This window comes from Coloeus monedula (assembly GCF_965178545.1).
Source record: "Coloeus monedula genome assembly, chromosome: 33".
Classification (NCBI taxonomy): Eukaryota; Metazoa; Chordata; class Aves; order Passeriformes; family Corvidae; genus Coloeus; species Coloeus monedula.
Genome location: NC_138813.1, coordinates 2,516,691 through 2,530,724, shown reverse-complemented (window position 1 = coordinate 2,530,724; position 14,034 = coordinate 2,516,691). Strand labels below are relative to the sequence as shown.

Below are 14,034 nucleotides of genomic sequence, written 5' to 3'. Positions count from 1 at the left end.
CCCCTCTGTGCCACCCCCGTGTCCCCAAGCTGTCCCCGTGTCCCCCTGTGCCACCCCCGCGGTCCCAAACTGTCCCCAAGTGCCACCAATTGTGCCCCCAAACTGTCGCCAGTGCCACCCCCCGTGTCCCCAAGCTGTCCCTGTGCCATCCCGGTGTCGCCAGGTTGTGCCCTGTGTCCCTGGACTGTCTCCCGTGTCACCAAACTGTCCCCAAGTGCCACCCCACGTGTCCCCGTTCTGTCCCCAAGTGCCACCCGGCGTGTGCCCAGTCCATCCCCGTTCTGTCCCCAAGTGCCACCCCCCGTGTCCCCAAGCTGTCCCCGTGTCCCCTCTGTGCCACCGCGGCGTGTCCCCGTTCTGTCCCCAAGTGTCACCCAGTGTGTGCCCAGTCCATCCCCGCTCTGTCCCCGCTCTGTCCCCAAGTGCCACCCAGTGTGTGCCCAGTCCATCCCCGCTCTGTCCCCAAGTGCCACCCAGTGTGTCCCCAAGCTGTCCCCAAGTGCCACCCCACGTGTCCCCGTTCTGTCCCCAAGTGTCACCCAGTGTGTGCCCAGTCCATCCCCGCTCTGTCCCCGTTCTGTCCCCAAGTGCCACCCAGTGTGTCCCCCCTCTGTCCCCAAGTGCCACCCCACGTGTCCCCGCTCTGTCCCCAAGTGCCACCCACCGCGTCCCCATTCTGTCCCCAAGTGCCACCCACCGTTCTGTCCCCAAGTGCCACCCAGTGTGTGCCCAGTCCATCCCCGCTCTGTCCCCAAGTGCCACCCACCACTCTGTCCCCAAGTGCCACCCGGCGTGTCCCCATTCTGTCCCCAAGTGCCACCCAGTGTGTGCCCAGTCCATCCCCGCTCTGTCCCCGTTCTGTCCCCAAGTGCCACCCCACGTGTCCCCGCTCTGTCCCCAAGTGCCACCCAGTGTGTGCCCAGTCCATCCCCGTTCTGTCCCCAAGTGCCACCCAGTGTGTCCCCGCTCCGTCCCCGCTCCGTCCCCTCCCCCCGGACACTTCGGTGCCACCCGGGTGCCAAAAGAGTCTCTTCAGTATAAATAAGGGCCGGGGACAGCGGTGGCCCCGCGGGGACAATAAAGTGACCAAGGCACGGGGGGGGGGGTGGGGTGGTCCCCGGGCACGGCGGTGCCACCCTGGGGTCAGGGGACAGCGGTGCCACCCTGGGGTCAGGGGACAGCGGTGACACCGCGGCGACAGCGCCGGGGAGGAGGGGGGGGAGGGGAGGCTCAGTAGTACGGGGGTGACACCGCGGGGACGTGCGGGTGACACGGGGCGGGGGGGAGGTGACCCCGGCGGGTGACACGCGTCCTGGTGGGTGGCACGGGTGGCACGGGAGGTGACACAGGTGACAGCTACACCACGGTGCCACTCGGGGAGCCGCCGTTCTGCGAGGACAGGCCCTGCGGAGTGGGGGGGGAGGGAGGAAGGGACAGCGGTCACCGGGGGGGGGGAGGCGAAGGGACACACGGCCCCACCTTGGTGACGTCACCGAGGTGACACTCCGGGGATCCCCCCCCCCCCCCCACCCCAGCCCCCAAAATCCGCGAGTTGTCCCCCTCAGGGGACCCCCAAATCGCACTCCAGACACCCCAAATGTCCTCCCGGACTCAGGGGGAGCCCGGTGACAGACGAGTTTGTCGCGACAGACTGTCGAGACATGGTCCTGGTGCTGCTGGGACCCCCAAAACCACCCAAAACTACCCCAAATCCCCTCCAAACCACCCCAAATCGCCTCTAAACCACCCCAAATCCCCTCCCACACGCCCCCAGACTCACTGGGACCTTCGGGTCATGCCTGGCAACAGACGAGCCTGTCCCGACAGACTGTCGCGACATGGTCCTGGTGCTGCTGGGACCCCCAAAACCACCCCAAATCCCCTCGAAACCACCCCAAATCGCCTCGAAACCACCCCAAATCCCCTCCCACACGCCCCCAGACTCACTGGGACCTTCGGGTCATGCCCGGTGACAGACGAGTTTGTCCCGACAGACTGTCGCGACATGGTCCTGGTGCTGCTGGGACCCCCAAAACCACCCCAAATCCCCTCGAAACCACCCCAAATCCCCTCTAAACCACCCCAAATCGCCTCCAAACCACCCCAAATCGCCTCGAAACCACCCCAAATCCCCTCCCAAACGCCCCCAGACTCACTGGGACCTTCGGGTCATGCCTGGCAACAGACGAGCCTGTCCCGACAGACTGTCGCGACATGGTCCTGGTGCTGCTGGGACCCCCAAAACCACCCCAAATCCCCTCGAAACCACCCCAAATCCCCTCGAAACCACCCAAAATCGCCTCTAAACCACCCCAAATCGCCTCCCAAACGCCCCCAGACTCACTGGGACCTTCGGGTCATGCCCGGTGACAGACGAGCCTGTCCCGACAGACTGTCACGACACGGTCCTGGTGCTGCTGGGACCCCCAAAACCACCCCAAATCCCCTCGAAACCACCCCAAATCGCCTCTAAACCACCCCAAATCGCCTCAAAACCACCCCAAATCCCCTCCCAAACGCCCCCAGACTCACTGGGACCTTCGGGTCATGCCCGGGAACAGATGAGCCTGTCCCGACAGACTGTCATGATACAAACCTGGAGTTCCTGGGATGCCCAAACCCCCTATAACCACCCCAAATTCCCCTTAGACCACCCCAAATCATCCCAAATCACCCCAAAATCATCCCAAATCCCCTCCCGGACTCACAGAGACCCCGGGCCGCGCCCAGGTGCAGATGAGCCCCTCCTGGCAGCCTGTCACGATACAATCCTGCTCCTCCTGGGACCCACAAATCCTATCCCAGACCCTCTATAACCACCCCAAATCACCCCAAACCATCCCAAAATCACCCCAAATCCCCTCCCCGGACTCACAGAGACCCCGGGCCGCGCCCAGGTGCAGATGAGCCCCTCCTGGCAGCCTGTCACGATACAATCCTGCTCCTCCTGGGACCCACAAATCCTATCCCAGACCCTCTATAACCACCCCAAATCACCCCAAACCATCCCAAAATCACCCCAAATCCCCTCCCCGGACTCACAGAGACCCCGGGCCGCGCCCAGGTGCAGATGAGCCCCTCCTGGCAGCCTGTCACGATACAATCCTGCTCCTCCTGGGACCCACAAATCCTATCCCAGACCCTCTATAACCACCCCAAATCACCCCAAAATCACCCCAAATCCCCTCCCGGACTCACAGAGACCCCGGGCCGCGCCCAGGTGCAGATGAGCCCCTCCTGGCAGCCTGTCACGATACAATCCTGCTCCTCCTGGGACCCACAAATCCTATCCCAGACCCTCTATAACCACCCCAAATCACCCCAAAACCATCCCAAAATCACCCCAAATCCCCTCCCCGGACTCACAGAGACCCCGGGCCGCGCCCAGGTGCAGATGAGCCCCTCCTGGCAGCCTGTCACGATACAATCCTCCAGGAACAGCAGCACCGTCAGCCTCTCCTGGGCGATTTTCTTGCACACCAGCGGCTCGAGCAGGGGCACCTCGTGCAGCCGCGGGCACAGCGCCGTCCCCAACACCTTGCCCATGTCCAGAGACCCCCTCGACCCTCCCGGGCCACCCCCGGGGGGCTTCTCCGAGCCACCCCCGCCGCGGCTGATGTTGCCCAAGCTGTGGTAACGTTTGTGCTCCTTCTCGGGGGGGTCCCGCAGGGTGAGCGTGGCGAATCGCCCCGCGCTCAGCGCCGGGGGGACGCGGGGGGACATCTGGGGACCCCCGCCGGGCTGCGGGAGGCTGTTGGAGCGGGATAAGGAGCGTGGCAAGCCCGGCACGGAAGCGGGCTCAGTGGTCACTCGGCGAGGAGGAGGTGGCCGAGGGTCCAGCACGTCCTCGGTGAGGTCCCACAGGCAGAACTGCGTGTCCTGGCCGGCCGAGCCGAAGCGGTAGGTGACGCTCGGAGGGGCCGGGGCATCCTCGGGGGCATCGCCGTGGTCATCCCCAGCGTGGTCAGGCGGCGGCGGCGCGGTGGTGAAAGGGTCAAAAGCCACAGCGTTGACCCACGACTTATGGCCGTGGCCGCGGGCTACCACGCGGCCCTCGGCGAATGACCACACGGTGACCAGGTCGTCCTCGCCACCGGTGACCACGTAGCGGCCGTCGGGGCTCCAGCAGACGCAGAGCAGCCCCCCGAAGTAGCTCCTCATCATCCCCTGCAGCAGCATGGACGAGAAGTGGAAGACCCTGAGCACGCCGTCCTGGCTAACGCAGGCCAGCGAGCGCCCGTCGGGCGAGAAGGCGAACTCGTTCAGCGGCCCCGAGCCCACGGCCCACTTGAGGAGGGGGTTCCGCGGCGTCTTGCTCTTGCAGGAGAACACCCTGAAGCCCTCGCCCTGCGTCAGCAGCGTGTACTGCGGGCTGGTGGCCCCGCACGGCTGCTCCGAGTCGTACAGGTACAGGTGGCCGCTGGCGTGCGACGCCAGGAACAGGCGCTCCGTGTCCGGTAGCCACTTGACCAAGGTGACCTTGGATTTGTCGATCAGGCGCTGGGAGGGGTGGCACGCAAAGGGTTAAAAAAGGTGAAGCAAGGTGTGGGGGGGGGGGCGGGGACACCCCAAGGGGATGAGGGGGTGGCCGCAGGAAGGTGCTGGTGGCCCCATGGGGATCCCATGGTAGCCCTGGTGGTCCCATGTGGCTCCTGACACATTCCCGGTGCCCCCCCGGTGCCCCCCCGGTGGCCCTGGTGGTCCCATGTGGCTCCTGAGGTGTTCCTGATGTCCCCGTGGTGGCCCTGGTGGTCCCATGTGGTTCCTGACACATTCCCGGTGCCCCCCTGGTGGCCCCAGTGTCCCTGTGGTGGCCCTGGTGGTCCCATGTGGCTCCTGACACATTCCCGGTGCCCCCTGGTGGCCCCACTGTCCCTGTGGTGGCCCTGGTGGTCCCACGTGGCTCCCAAACCATTCCTGGTGGCCCCAGTGGCCCCATGGTGACCCCGGAGAGGTTCCGGTGTCCCTGTGGTGTCCCTGTGGTGGCCCTGGTGGTCCCACATGGCTCCCAAACCGTTCCTGGTGGCCCCAGTGGCGATCCCATGGTGGCCCTGGTGGTCCCATGTGGCTCCTGAAGCATTCCCAGTGGCCCCAGTGTCCCCCGTGGTCTCCCCGTGGTGGCCCTGGTGGTCCCATGTGGCTCCTGAGGTGTTCCCAGTGGCCCCAGTGTCCCCGTGGTGGCCCCTGGGAAGGTCCCGGTGGCCCTGGTGTCCCCATGGTGGCCCCTGAGGGGGTCCCAGTGTCCCCGTGGTGGCCCCTGAGGAGGTTCTGGTGGCCCCAGTGTCCCCATGGTGGCCCCTGGGAAGGTCCCGGTGTCCCCGGTGTCCCCATGATGGCCCCTGAGGAGGTCCCGGTGTCCCCATGGTGACCCCTGGGGAGGTCCCGGTGTCCCCGTGGTGTCCCCGTGGTGTCCCCGTGGTGACCCCATGGTGGCCCTGGTGGTCCCACATGGTTCCCAAACTGTTCCTGGTGGCCCTGATGTCCCCGTGGTGACCCCTGGGAAGGCCCCAGTGGCCCCGGTGTCCCCATGGTGGCCCCTGGGAAGGTCCCGGTGTCCCCGTGGTGGCCCCTGAGGAGGTCCCGGTGTCCCCATGGTGGCCCCTGGGAAGGTCCCGGTGGCCCTGGTGTCCCCATGGTGGCCCCTGAGGAGGTCCCGGTGTCCCCGTGGTGGCCCCTGGGAAGGTCCAAGTGGCCCCAGTGTCCCCATGGTGACCCCTGGGAAGGTCCCGGTGTCCCCGGTGTCCCCATGGTGGCCCCGGGAAGGTCCCGGTGGCCCCAGTGTCCCCATGGTGGCCCCTGAGGAGGTCCCGGTGTCCCCGTGGTGACCCCTGGGAAGGTCCCGGTGTCCCCAGTGTCCCCATGGTGGCCCCTGGGAAGGTCCCAGTGTCCCCATGGTGGCCCCTGGGAAGGCCCCAGTGGCCCCGGTGTCCCCATGGTGGCCCCTGAGGAGGTCCCAGTGTCCCCGTGGTGGCCCCTGGGAAGGTCCCGGTGGTCCCGGTGTCCCTGCGGTGGCCCCTGGGAAGGTCCCGGTGGCCCCGGTGTCCCCTCACCTCCTCGTTGAAGAGCCGGCCGGCGCTGTCCTTCTTGGCCAGGTCCAGGTACTGCACCTGGCCGGCCGAGAAGCCCACGAGCAGCGCCAGCGTCTCGGCGCCCGCCGTGAACTGGTTGAAGTCGTGGCACGTGGGCTGCGTGCCCTTGTAGACGCGCTTGTCGATGGGCCGCTGCAGGTCCAGCGCCTGCGGGGACACCCACGGTGGTGCCACCGCCGGCACCGGCACTGCCGGGGCTGCCACCCCCAGAGCTCCCCGGGGACGCGGCGCCCACCCTGCGGCACCCCTGGGGCTGGCCCGAGGGTCCTGGGGGGGGCTGGGGGCGCTGGGAGCGACCCTGGGGTCACTGTCACAGGTCCTGCGGTCACTGTGCCCACCCCTGCGGTCACTGTGCCCACCCCTGGGGTCACTGTGCCCACCCCTGGGGTCACTGTGCCCATCCCTGGGGTCACTGTGCCCACCCCTGGGGTCACTGTCACCATCCCTGGGGTCACTGTCACCACCCCTGCGGTCACTGTGCCCATCCCGGGGGTCACTGTGCCCATCCCTGGGGTCACTGTGCCCACCCCTGGGGTCACTGTCACCATCCCTGGGGTCACTGTCACAGGTCCTGCGGTCACTGTGCCCACCCCTGGGGTCACTGTCACCATCCCTGGGGTCACTGTCACAGGTCCTGCGGTCACTGTGCCCACCCTTGGGGTCACTGTCACCATCCCTGGGGTCACTGTGCCCACCCCTGCGGTCACTGTGCCCACCCCTGGGGTCACTGTGCCCATCCCTGGGGTCACTGTGCCCACCCCTGCGGTCACTGTGCCCACCCCTGGGGTCACTGTGCCCACCCCTGGGGTCACTGTGCCCATCCCTGGGGTCACTGTGCCCACCCCTGGGGTCACTGTCACCATGAGCAGGGGGCTCCTGGCAGTCCCTGTGGTCACTGTGCCCACCCCTGCGGTCACTGTGCCCATCCCTGCGGTCACAGTCACCATCCCTGGGGTCACTGTGCCCATCCCGGGGGTCACTGTCACCATGAGCAGGGGGCTCCTGGCAGGTCTGGGGTCACTGTGCCCATCCCTGGGGTCACTGTCACCATCCCTGGGGTCACTGTCACCATTAGCAGGTGGCTCCTGGCAGTCCCTGTGGTCACTGTGCCCATCCCTGGGGTCACTGTCACCATCCCTGCGGTCACTGTGCCCACCCCTGGGGTCACTGTCACCATCCCTGGGGTCACTGTCACCATCCCGGGGTCACTGTGCCCACCCCTGGGGTCACTGTCACCATCCCGGGGGTCACTGTGCCCACCCCTGGGGTCACTGTCACCATCCCTGCGGTCACTGTGCCCACCCCTGCGGTCACTGTGCCCATCCCTGGGGTCACTGTCACCATCCCGGGGGTCACTGTGCCCATCCCTGGGGTCACTGTGCCCACCCCTGGGGTCACTGTCACCGATCCTCGGGTCACTGTCACCGATCCTGGAGTGACCTTTGTCTGCCCCGTGGTCACTCTCACCAGTCCTGGGGTCACTGTGCCCACCCCTGCGGTCACTGTGCCCACCCCTGGTGCCACCTTCCCCCCCGTTATCCCCCCGTTATCCCCGCTCTCCCCCGCCGCTCCCCCGTTCTCTCCCCGTTACCCTGCGGCTGCCGCGTCCCCCGGCTCCGGTCCCTCCGTAGAAATGCAGCTCCCGGCCGAGGTTGCAGCAGACGCGGCTGCGTTCGGTGGCGCCTCCGGGGGGGCTCCGGCTCCGCGCCAGCCGCACCATCGAGAGCCGAACCGGCGGCAGCGCCCCGGGGCCCGGCGGGGCGGGCCCGGCCGGGGCGGGCCCGGCGGAGGAGGCGGCGGCGGCGGCGGCGGCGGCAGCGGTGGCGGGGCCCAGCAGGCGGTAGGAGCCCTCGCGGGTGCGGAAGCGGCTCTTGAGCTCCGGAGCGGCCGCGGGAGCCTCGGCCGGGCCCGGGCCCGGGGCCGCCGCCGCCGCCGCCATCGCCGCCGGAAGCCGCGTCAGGCCCGGGCGGGAGCGGCCGCCGCCATGGCGGAGCTGAGTCACCGGGGCCACGCCCACCGCGAGGGGAGGCCACGCCCACGAGGGGGCGGAACGGGCCAATCAGCGCGGAGGGAGGGCGGGGACACGCTCACGAGCGGCGAAACCACGCCCCCTAACGCAGAGGCCACGCCCCTAGGGGGTGAAGCCACGCCCCAAACACTGAGACCACGCCCACGGTGGATGAGACCACGCCCCTGAACACAGAGACCACGCCCCCCGGTTGATGAGGCCACGCCCCCAAACAATGAAACCACGCCATCGATGGATGAGGCCACGCCCCCGCACACAGAGACCACGCCCTCGATTGATGAGGCCACGCCCCCTAAACACATAGACCACGCCCCCATGGATGAAACCACGCCTCCGGGTGGATGAGACCACGTCCCCATGTGGATGAAGCCACGCCCCAAAACACAGAGACCACGCCCCCGGGCGGACCTGACCACGTCCCACACACAGACCACGCCCCCGGTGGATGAAGCCACGCCCCCAAACACAGAAGCCACGCCCTAAATGCAAAACCATGCCCCCAAGTGGACGAGACCACGCCCCCAGAGGCAAAGCCACGCCCCCGAACACAGAGACCACGCCCCAAAACGCAAAACCACGCCCCCGGGTGGGGCCACACCCCGAAACCCCTCCCAAAACACCGAGACCCCACCCCAAAATGAGACCCCCCCCACCTCCCCACTTTGGCTCCACCCCCAGGGACACAAACCACGCCCCCTCCCACGCAGGCCACGCCCCCTCCCCGCCCCCAAAAACCCACACAGGACCCCCCAAGCTCCTCCCAGGCTTTTATTGAGCCCCTCCCCCAGCACTCGGGGGGGGGGGGGGGTCTCGGGGGGCTCCCCCCACCCCCCTCAGCCCTCGGTGGGGCCGGGGGCGACCTCAGGGACCCCCCCCGGGGGCACCTCGGGGCTCTGGGTGCCGGGGGGGGGCGGCTCCGATGAGGGGGGGCTGCTGGGGGGGCCCTCGGTGGTGGGGGGCACGGCCGGGGGGGGCTCCTGGCCCGCGGGGGGGTCCTGAGGGGAGAAGGAAGTGGGGGGGGGAGGGGTTAGAGGTGCCTCCCCCTCCCCAAAATGGGGTGCAGAGGGGGTGGGGGGGGTGGGGTTACCTTTGGGGGGGCCGTGGGGGGGTCGAGGGTGGCGGGGGCGGGGGGGGACACGTCCCCCCCCGAGCTCTCCTCATCCTCGGGGACGCTGATGAAGATGGAGGGGGGCTCCAGGTCGCCCCCTCTCCCCAGGTCCGCGGGGGGGGGCTCGGAGGGGGAGGAGCCTGAGCTGGGACCCCCCCCCGGGGCTGGGGGGGCCCCCTTGGGTTTGGGGTCCTCCTCGCTCGGACGTTTGGGGGGCTTCTCCTGGGGAGGGGGGGGCATGGAGAGAGGGGGAGTAAGGGGGTGGGGGGGGGACCCCAAATTCACCCCATGGGGTCACCCTGAGACCCCCACCCGTCCTCACCTCTCTGGGGGTCCCCAAAAGGGTCTGGGGTCACTCTGAGCCCCCCAATCCCAAAGTCTCCATCTCTCTGGGTGCCCCCAAAAGGGTCTGGGGTCACTCTGAGCCCCCCACCCCTAAAGCCACCACCCCTCCAGGTGTCCCCAAAAGGGTCTGGGGTCACTCTGAGCCCCCCACCCCTAAAGCCACCACCCCTCCAGGTGTCTCCAAAAGGGTCTGGGGTCACCCTGTCCCCATCTCTCTGGGGGTCCCCAAAAGGGTCTGGGGTCACCCTGTCCCCACCTCTCCGGGTGTCCCCAAAACGGTCTGGGGTCACCCTGTCCCCATCTCTCCGGGTGTCCCCAAAAGGGTCTGGGGTCACTCTGAGCCCCCCAGCCCCCCTGTCCCCACCTCTCCAGGTGTCCCCACCCTGTCCCCACCTCCCCAGGTGTCCCCACCTCCCCAAGTGTCCCCAAAAGGGTCTGGGGTCACTCTGAGCCCCCCACCCTCCCCCTGTCCCCACCTCTCCAGGTGTCCCCAAAAGGGTCTGGGGTCACCCTGTCCCCATCTCTCTGGGGGTCCCCAAAAGGGTCTGGGGTCACTCTGAGCCCCCCAGCCCCCCTGTCCCCACCTCCCCAGGTGTCCCCACCTCTCCAGGTGTCCCCGCGGGCTCGTGGCGCGTGGTGGCCTCCAGGATGGCCATGGTGGACAGCGGGATGTGCGCTTGCTGTGACCGGGGCAGGGGGTGTCACCTCCCTGCGCGGCTCCCCTGTCCCCAGGGGTGTCCCAGGGGTGTCCCAGGGGTGTCCCAGGGGTGTCCCCTGTCCCCAGGGGTGTCCCAGGGGTGTCCCAGGGGTGTCCCAGGGGTGTCCCCTGTCCCCAGGGGTGTCCCAGGGGTGTCCCAGGGGTGTCCCAGGGGTGTCCCCTGTCCCCAGGGGTGTCCCAGGGGTGTCCCAGGGGTGTCCCAGGGGTGTCCCCTGTCCCCAGGGGTGTCCCAGGACGTGTCCCTTGTCCCAGGATGTGTCCCCTGTCCCCAGGGGTGTCCCCTGTCCCCAGGAGGGGTGTCCCGTCCCCAGGATGTGTTCCCAGGGGTGTCCCCTGTCCCCAGGGGTGTCCCAGGATGTGTCCCCTGTCCCCAGGGTGTGTCCCAGGATGTGTCCCCAGGGGTGTCCCCTGTCCCAGAGGGGTGTCCCCTGACCCCAGGATGTGTCCCAAGATGTGTCCCCTGTCCCCAGCGGTGTCCCAGGACGTGTCCCCTGTCCCCAGGGAGGTGTCGCCTGTCCCCAGGGAGGTGTCCCCTGTCCCCAGGGGGGTGTCCCCTGTCCCAGGATGTGTCCCAGGATGTGTCCCCTGTCCCCAGGGTGTGTCCCAGGATGTGTCCCCTGTCCCCAGGAGTGTCCCAGGGGTGTCCCCTGTCCCCGGAGGTGTCCCAGGACGTGTCCCTTGTCCCAGGATGTGTCCCCTGTCCCCAGGATGTGTCCCCTGTCCCGGGGGGTGTCCCCAAGATGTGTCCCCTGTCCCAGGATGTGTCCCAGGCTGTGTCCCCTGTCCCCAGGATGTGTCCCAAGATGTGTCCCCTGTCCCCAGGGTGTGTCCCAAGATGTGTCCCCTGTCCCCAGGATGTGTCCCAGGCTGTGTCCCCTGTCCCCAGGATGTGTCCCAGGCTGTGTCCCCTGTCCCCAGGGTGTGTCCCAAGATGTGTCCCCTGTCCCCAGGGGTGTCCCAGGACGTGTCCCCTGTCCCAGGGGGGTGTCCCCTGTCCCCAGGGGGGTGTCCTCTGTCCCAGGATGTGTCCCCAAGATGTGTCCCCTGTCCCCAGGGGTGTCCCAGGACGTGTCCCCTGTCCCCAGGGAGGTGTCTCCTGTCCCCAGGAGGGGTGTCCTCTGTCCCAGGATGTGTTCCCAGGGGTGTCCCCTGTCCCCAGGGTGTGTCCCAGGATGTGTCCCCAGGGGTGTCCCCTGTCCCAGAGGGGTGTCCCCTGACCCCAGGATGTGTCCCAAGATGTGTCCCCTGTCCCGGGGGGTGTCCCAAGATGTGTCCCCTGTCCCCAGGATGTGTCCCAAGATGTGTCCCCTGTCCCCAGCGGTGTCCCAGGATGTGTCCCCTGTCCCCAGGGAGGTGTCTCCTGTCCCCAGGGGTGTCCCAGGGGTGTCGCCTGTCCCCAGGGGGGTGTCCTCTGTCCCAGGGGTGTCCCAGGATGTGTCCCCTGTCCCCAGGGGTGTCCCAGGACGTGTCCCCTGTCCCAGGGGGGTGTCCCCTGTCCCCAGGGGGGTGTCCTCTGTCCCAGGATGTGTCCCCAAGATGTGTCCCCTGTCCCCAGGGGTGTCCCAGGACGTGTCCCCTGTCCCCAGGGAGGTGTCTCCTGTCCCCAGGAGGGGTGTCCTCTGTCCCAGGATGTGTCCCCAGGGGTGTCCCCTGTCCCCAGGATGTGTCCCAAGATGTGTCCCCTGTCCCCAGGGGGGTGTCCCCTGTCCCCAGGATGTGTCCCAAGATGTGTCCCCTGTCCCGGGGTGTGTCCCAGGCTGTGTCCCCTGTCCCCAGAGGGGTGTCCCCTGTCCCCAGGTGTGTCCCCAAGATGTATCCCCTGTCCCCAGGATGTGTCCCAGGCTGTGTCCTCTGTCCCGGGGTGTGTCCCAGGCTGTGTCCTCTGTCCCGGGGGGTGTCCCAGGATGTGTCCCCTGTCCCAGGATGTGTCCCCAAGATGTGTCCCCTGTCCCAGGGGGGTGTCCCAGGATGTGTCCCCTGTCCCAGGGTGTGTCCCCTGTCATGTCCCTTTGTCCCCAGGGTGGTGGTGGGGTCACCTGGTGTGGGGTGAGGGCTCGGACGTGGCTCAGGAGGGGCTCGCGGAGCTCCGGACACTTCTCGAAGACGGCGGCGAGCTGGGGCGGGGGCAGCTGCAGGACCACCTGGAAGGACTGGGGCTTCGTGCGCTGGCAGCACTTGATGAACCCCTCCCACACCTTGGGGTACTTCCACACCTGGGGGGACAGCCAGGGGTCAGCGGGGACACCTGGGGGTCAGCGGGAACACCTGGGGGTCAGCGGGAACACCTGGGGGTCAGTGGGGACACCTGGGGGTCAATGGGGTCAGCGGGGTCAGTGGGGACACCTGGGGGTCAATGGGGTCAGCGGGGACACCTGGGGGTCAATGGGGTCAGCGGGGACACCTGGGGGTCAGTGGGGACACCTGGGGGTCAATGGGGTCAGCGGGGTCAGTGGGAACACCTGGGGGTCAATGGGGTCAGCAGGGACACCTGGGGGTCAATGGGGACACCTGGGGGTCAATGGGGTCAGCGGGGTCAGTGGGAACACCTGGGGGTCAATGGGGTCAGCGGGGACACCTGGGGGTCAATGGGGTCAGCGGGGACACCTGGGGGTCAGTGGGGACACCTGGGGGTCAATGGGGACACCTGGGGGTCAATGGGGTCAGCGGGCTCAGAGGGGACACCTGGGGGTCAGTGGGGTCAGCGGGGGGTCAGCGGGGTCACCCAGGGGTCAGCGGGGTCACCCAGGGGTCCCGTATCTTGGGGATTTTGGGGGGATTTTTGGGGCATTTTGGTGGAATTTCTTCTTCATTTTGGGAGAATTTGGGGGGGATTTTCGGGTAATTTTTGGGGGCATTTTGGTGGAATTTTTTTTTGAATTTTTGGGAGAATTTTTTTGGGGATTTTGAGAGAATCTCTTGGGGATTTTGGGGGAACTTTCGGGGGATTTTGGGGGGTTATTTTGGTGGAAATTTTTTTTCATTTTGGGAGAATTTTTGGGGGATTTTCGGGTAATTTTGGGGGCATTTTGGTGGAATTTTTTTTTGAATTTTTGGGAGAATTTTTTTTGGGATTTTGAGAGAATATCTTGGGGATTTTGGGGGAATTTTTGGGGATTTTGGGGGAATTTTTGGGTGACTTTGGTGGAATTTGTTTTTGGGGGATTTTGAGAGAATATCCTGGGGATTTTTGGGGAAATTCTTGGGATTTTGGGGGGATTTGGGGGCATTTTGGTGGAATTTTTTTTTTTTTTATTTTTGGGAGAATTTTTTGGGGGATTTTGAGAGAATCTCTTGGGGATTTGGGGGGAATTTTTGGGGAATTTTTGGGGCATTTAGGTGGAATTTTTTTTTATTTTTTTGGGAGAATTTTTGGGGGGATTTTGAGAGAATATCTTGGGGATTTTGGGGGAATTTTTGGGGATTTTGGTGGAATTTGTTTTTAGGGGATTTTGAGAGAATCTCTTGGGGATTTTGGGGGAATTTTGGGGGGATTTTGGGGGAATTTTTGGGGCATTTTGGTGGATTTTTTTTTTTTTTTTGGGAGAATTTTTGGGGGGATTTTGAGAGAATCTCTTGGGGATTTTGGGGGAATTTTTGGGGATTTTGGTGGAATTTGTTTTTAGGGGATTTTGAGAGAATCTCTTGGGGATTTTGGGGGAACTTTGGGGAGGATTTTTGGGGGATTTGGGGGCATTTTGTTGGAATTTTTTTTTTTTTTTTTGGGAGAATTTTTGGGGGATTTTGA

General features: G+C 66.0%; 2 protein-coding genes across 2 annotated transcripts in view; both read right to left on the bottom strand.

The window, feature by feature from the left end:
- Positions 1-1,016: 1,016 nt before the first annotated feature.
- Positions 1,017-8,066, bottom strand: DMWD (DM1 locus, WD repeat containing). The gene is made up of 4 exons (XM_082299622.1): positions 7,681-8,066; positions 6,051-6,236; positions 3,367-4,500; positions 1,017-1,404 (listed from the first exon to the last, which is right to left on the bottom strand). Exons 1-4 carry the CDS (start codon positions 8,026-8,028, stop codon positions 1,357-1,359), a joined length of 1,716 nt encoding a protein of 571 aa, XP_082155748.1. The 5' UTR covers positions 8,029-8,066; the 3' UTR covers positions 1,017-1,356.
- A 911-nt stretch (positions 8,067-8,977) lies between these two features.
- The window catches only part of SYMPK (symplekin scaffold protein), a 56,064-nt gene continuing 51,007 nt past the window's right edge, over positions 8,978-14,034 (bottom strand). The window contains 5 exon segments of the mRNA XM_082299614.1: positions 8,978-9,113; positions 9,206-9,361; positions 9,364-9,448; positions 10,174-10,251; positions 12,326-12,502. Coding sequence (XP_082155740.1) covers positions 9,276-9,361; positions 9,364-9,448; positions 10,174-10,251; positions 12,326-12,502 — 426 coding nt within the window. The 3' untranslated portion in view covers positions 8,978-9,113; positions 9,206-9,275.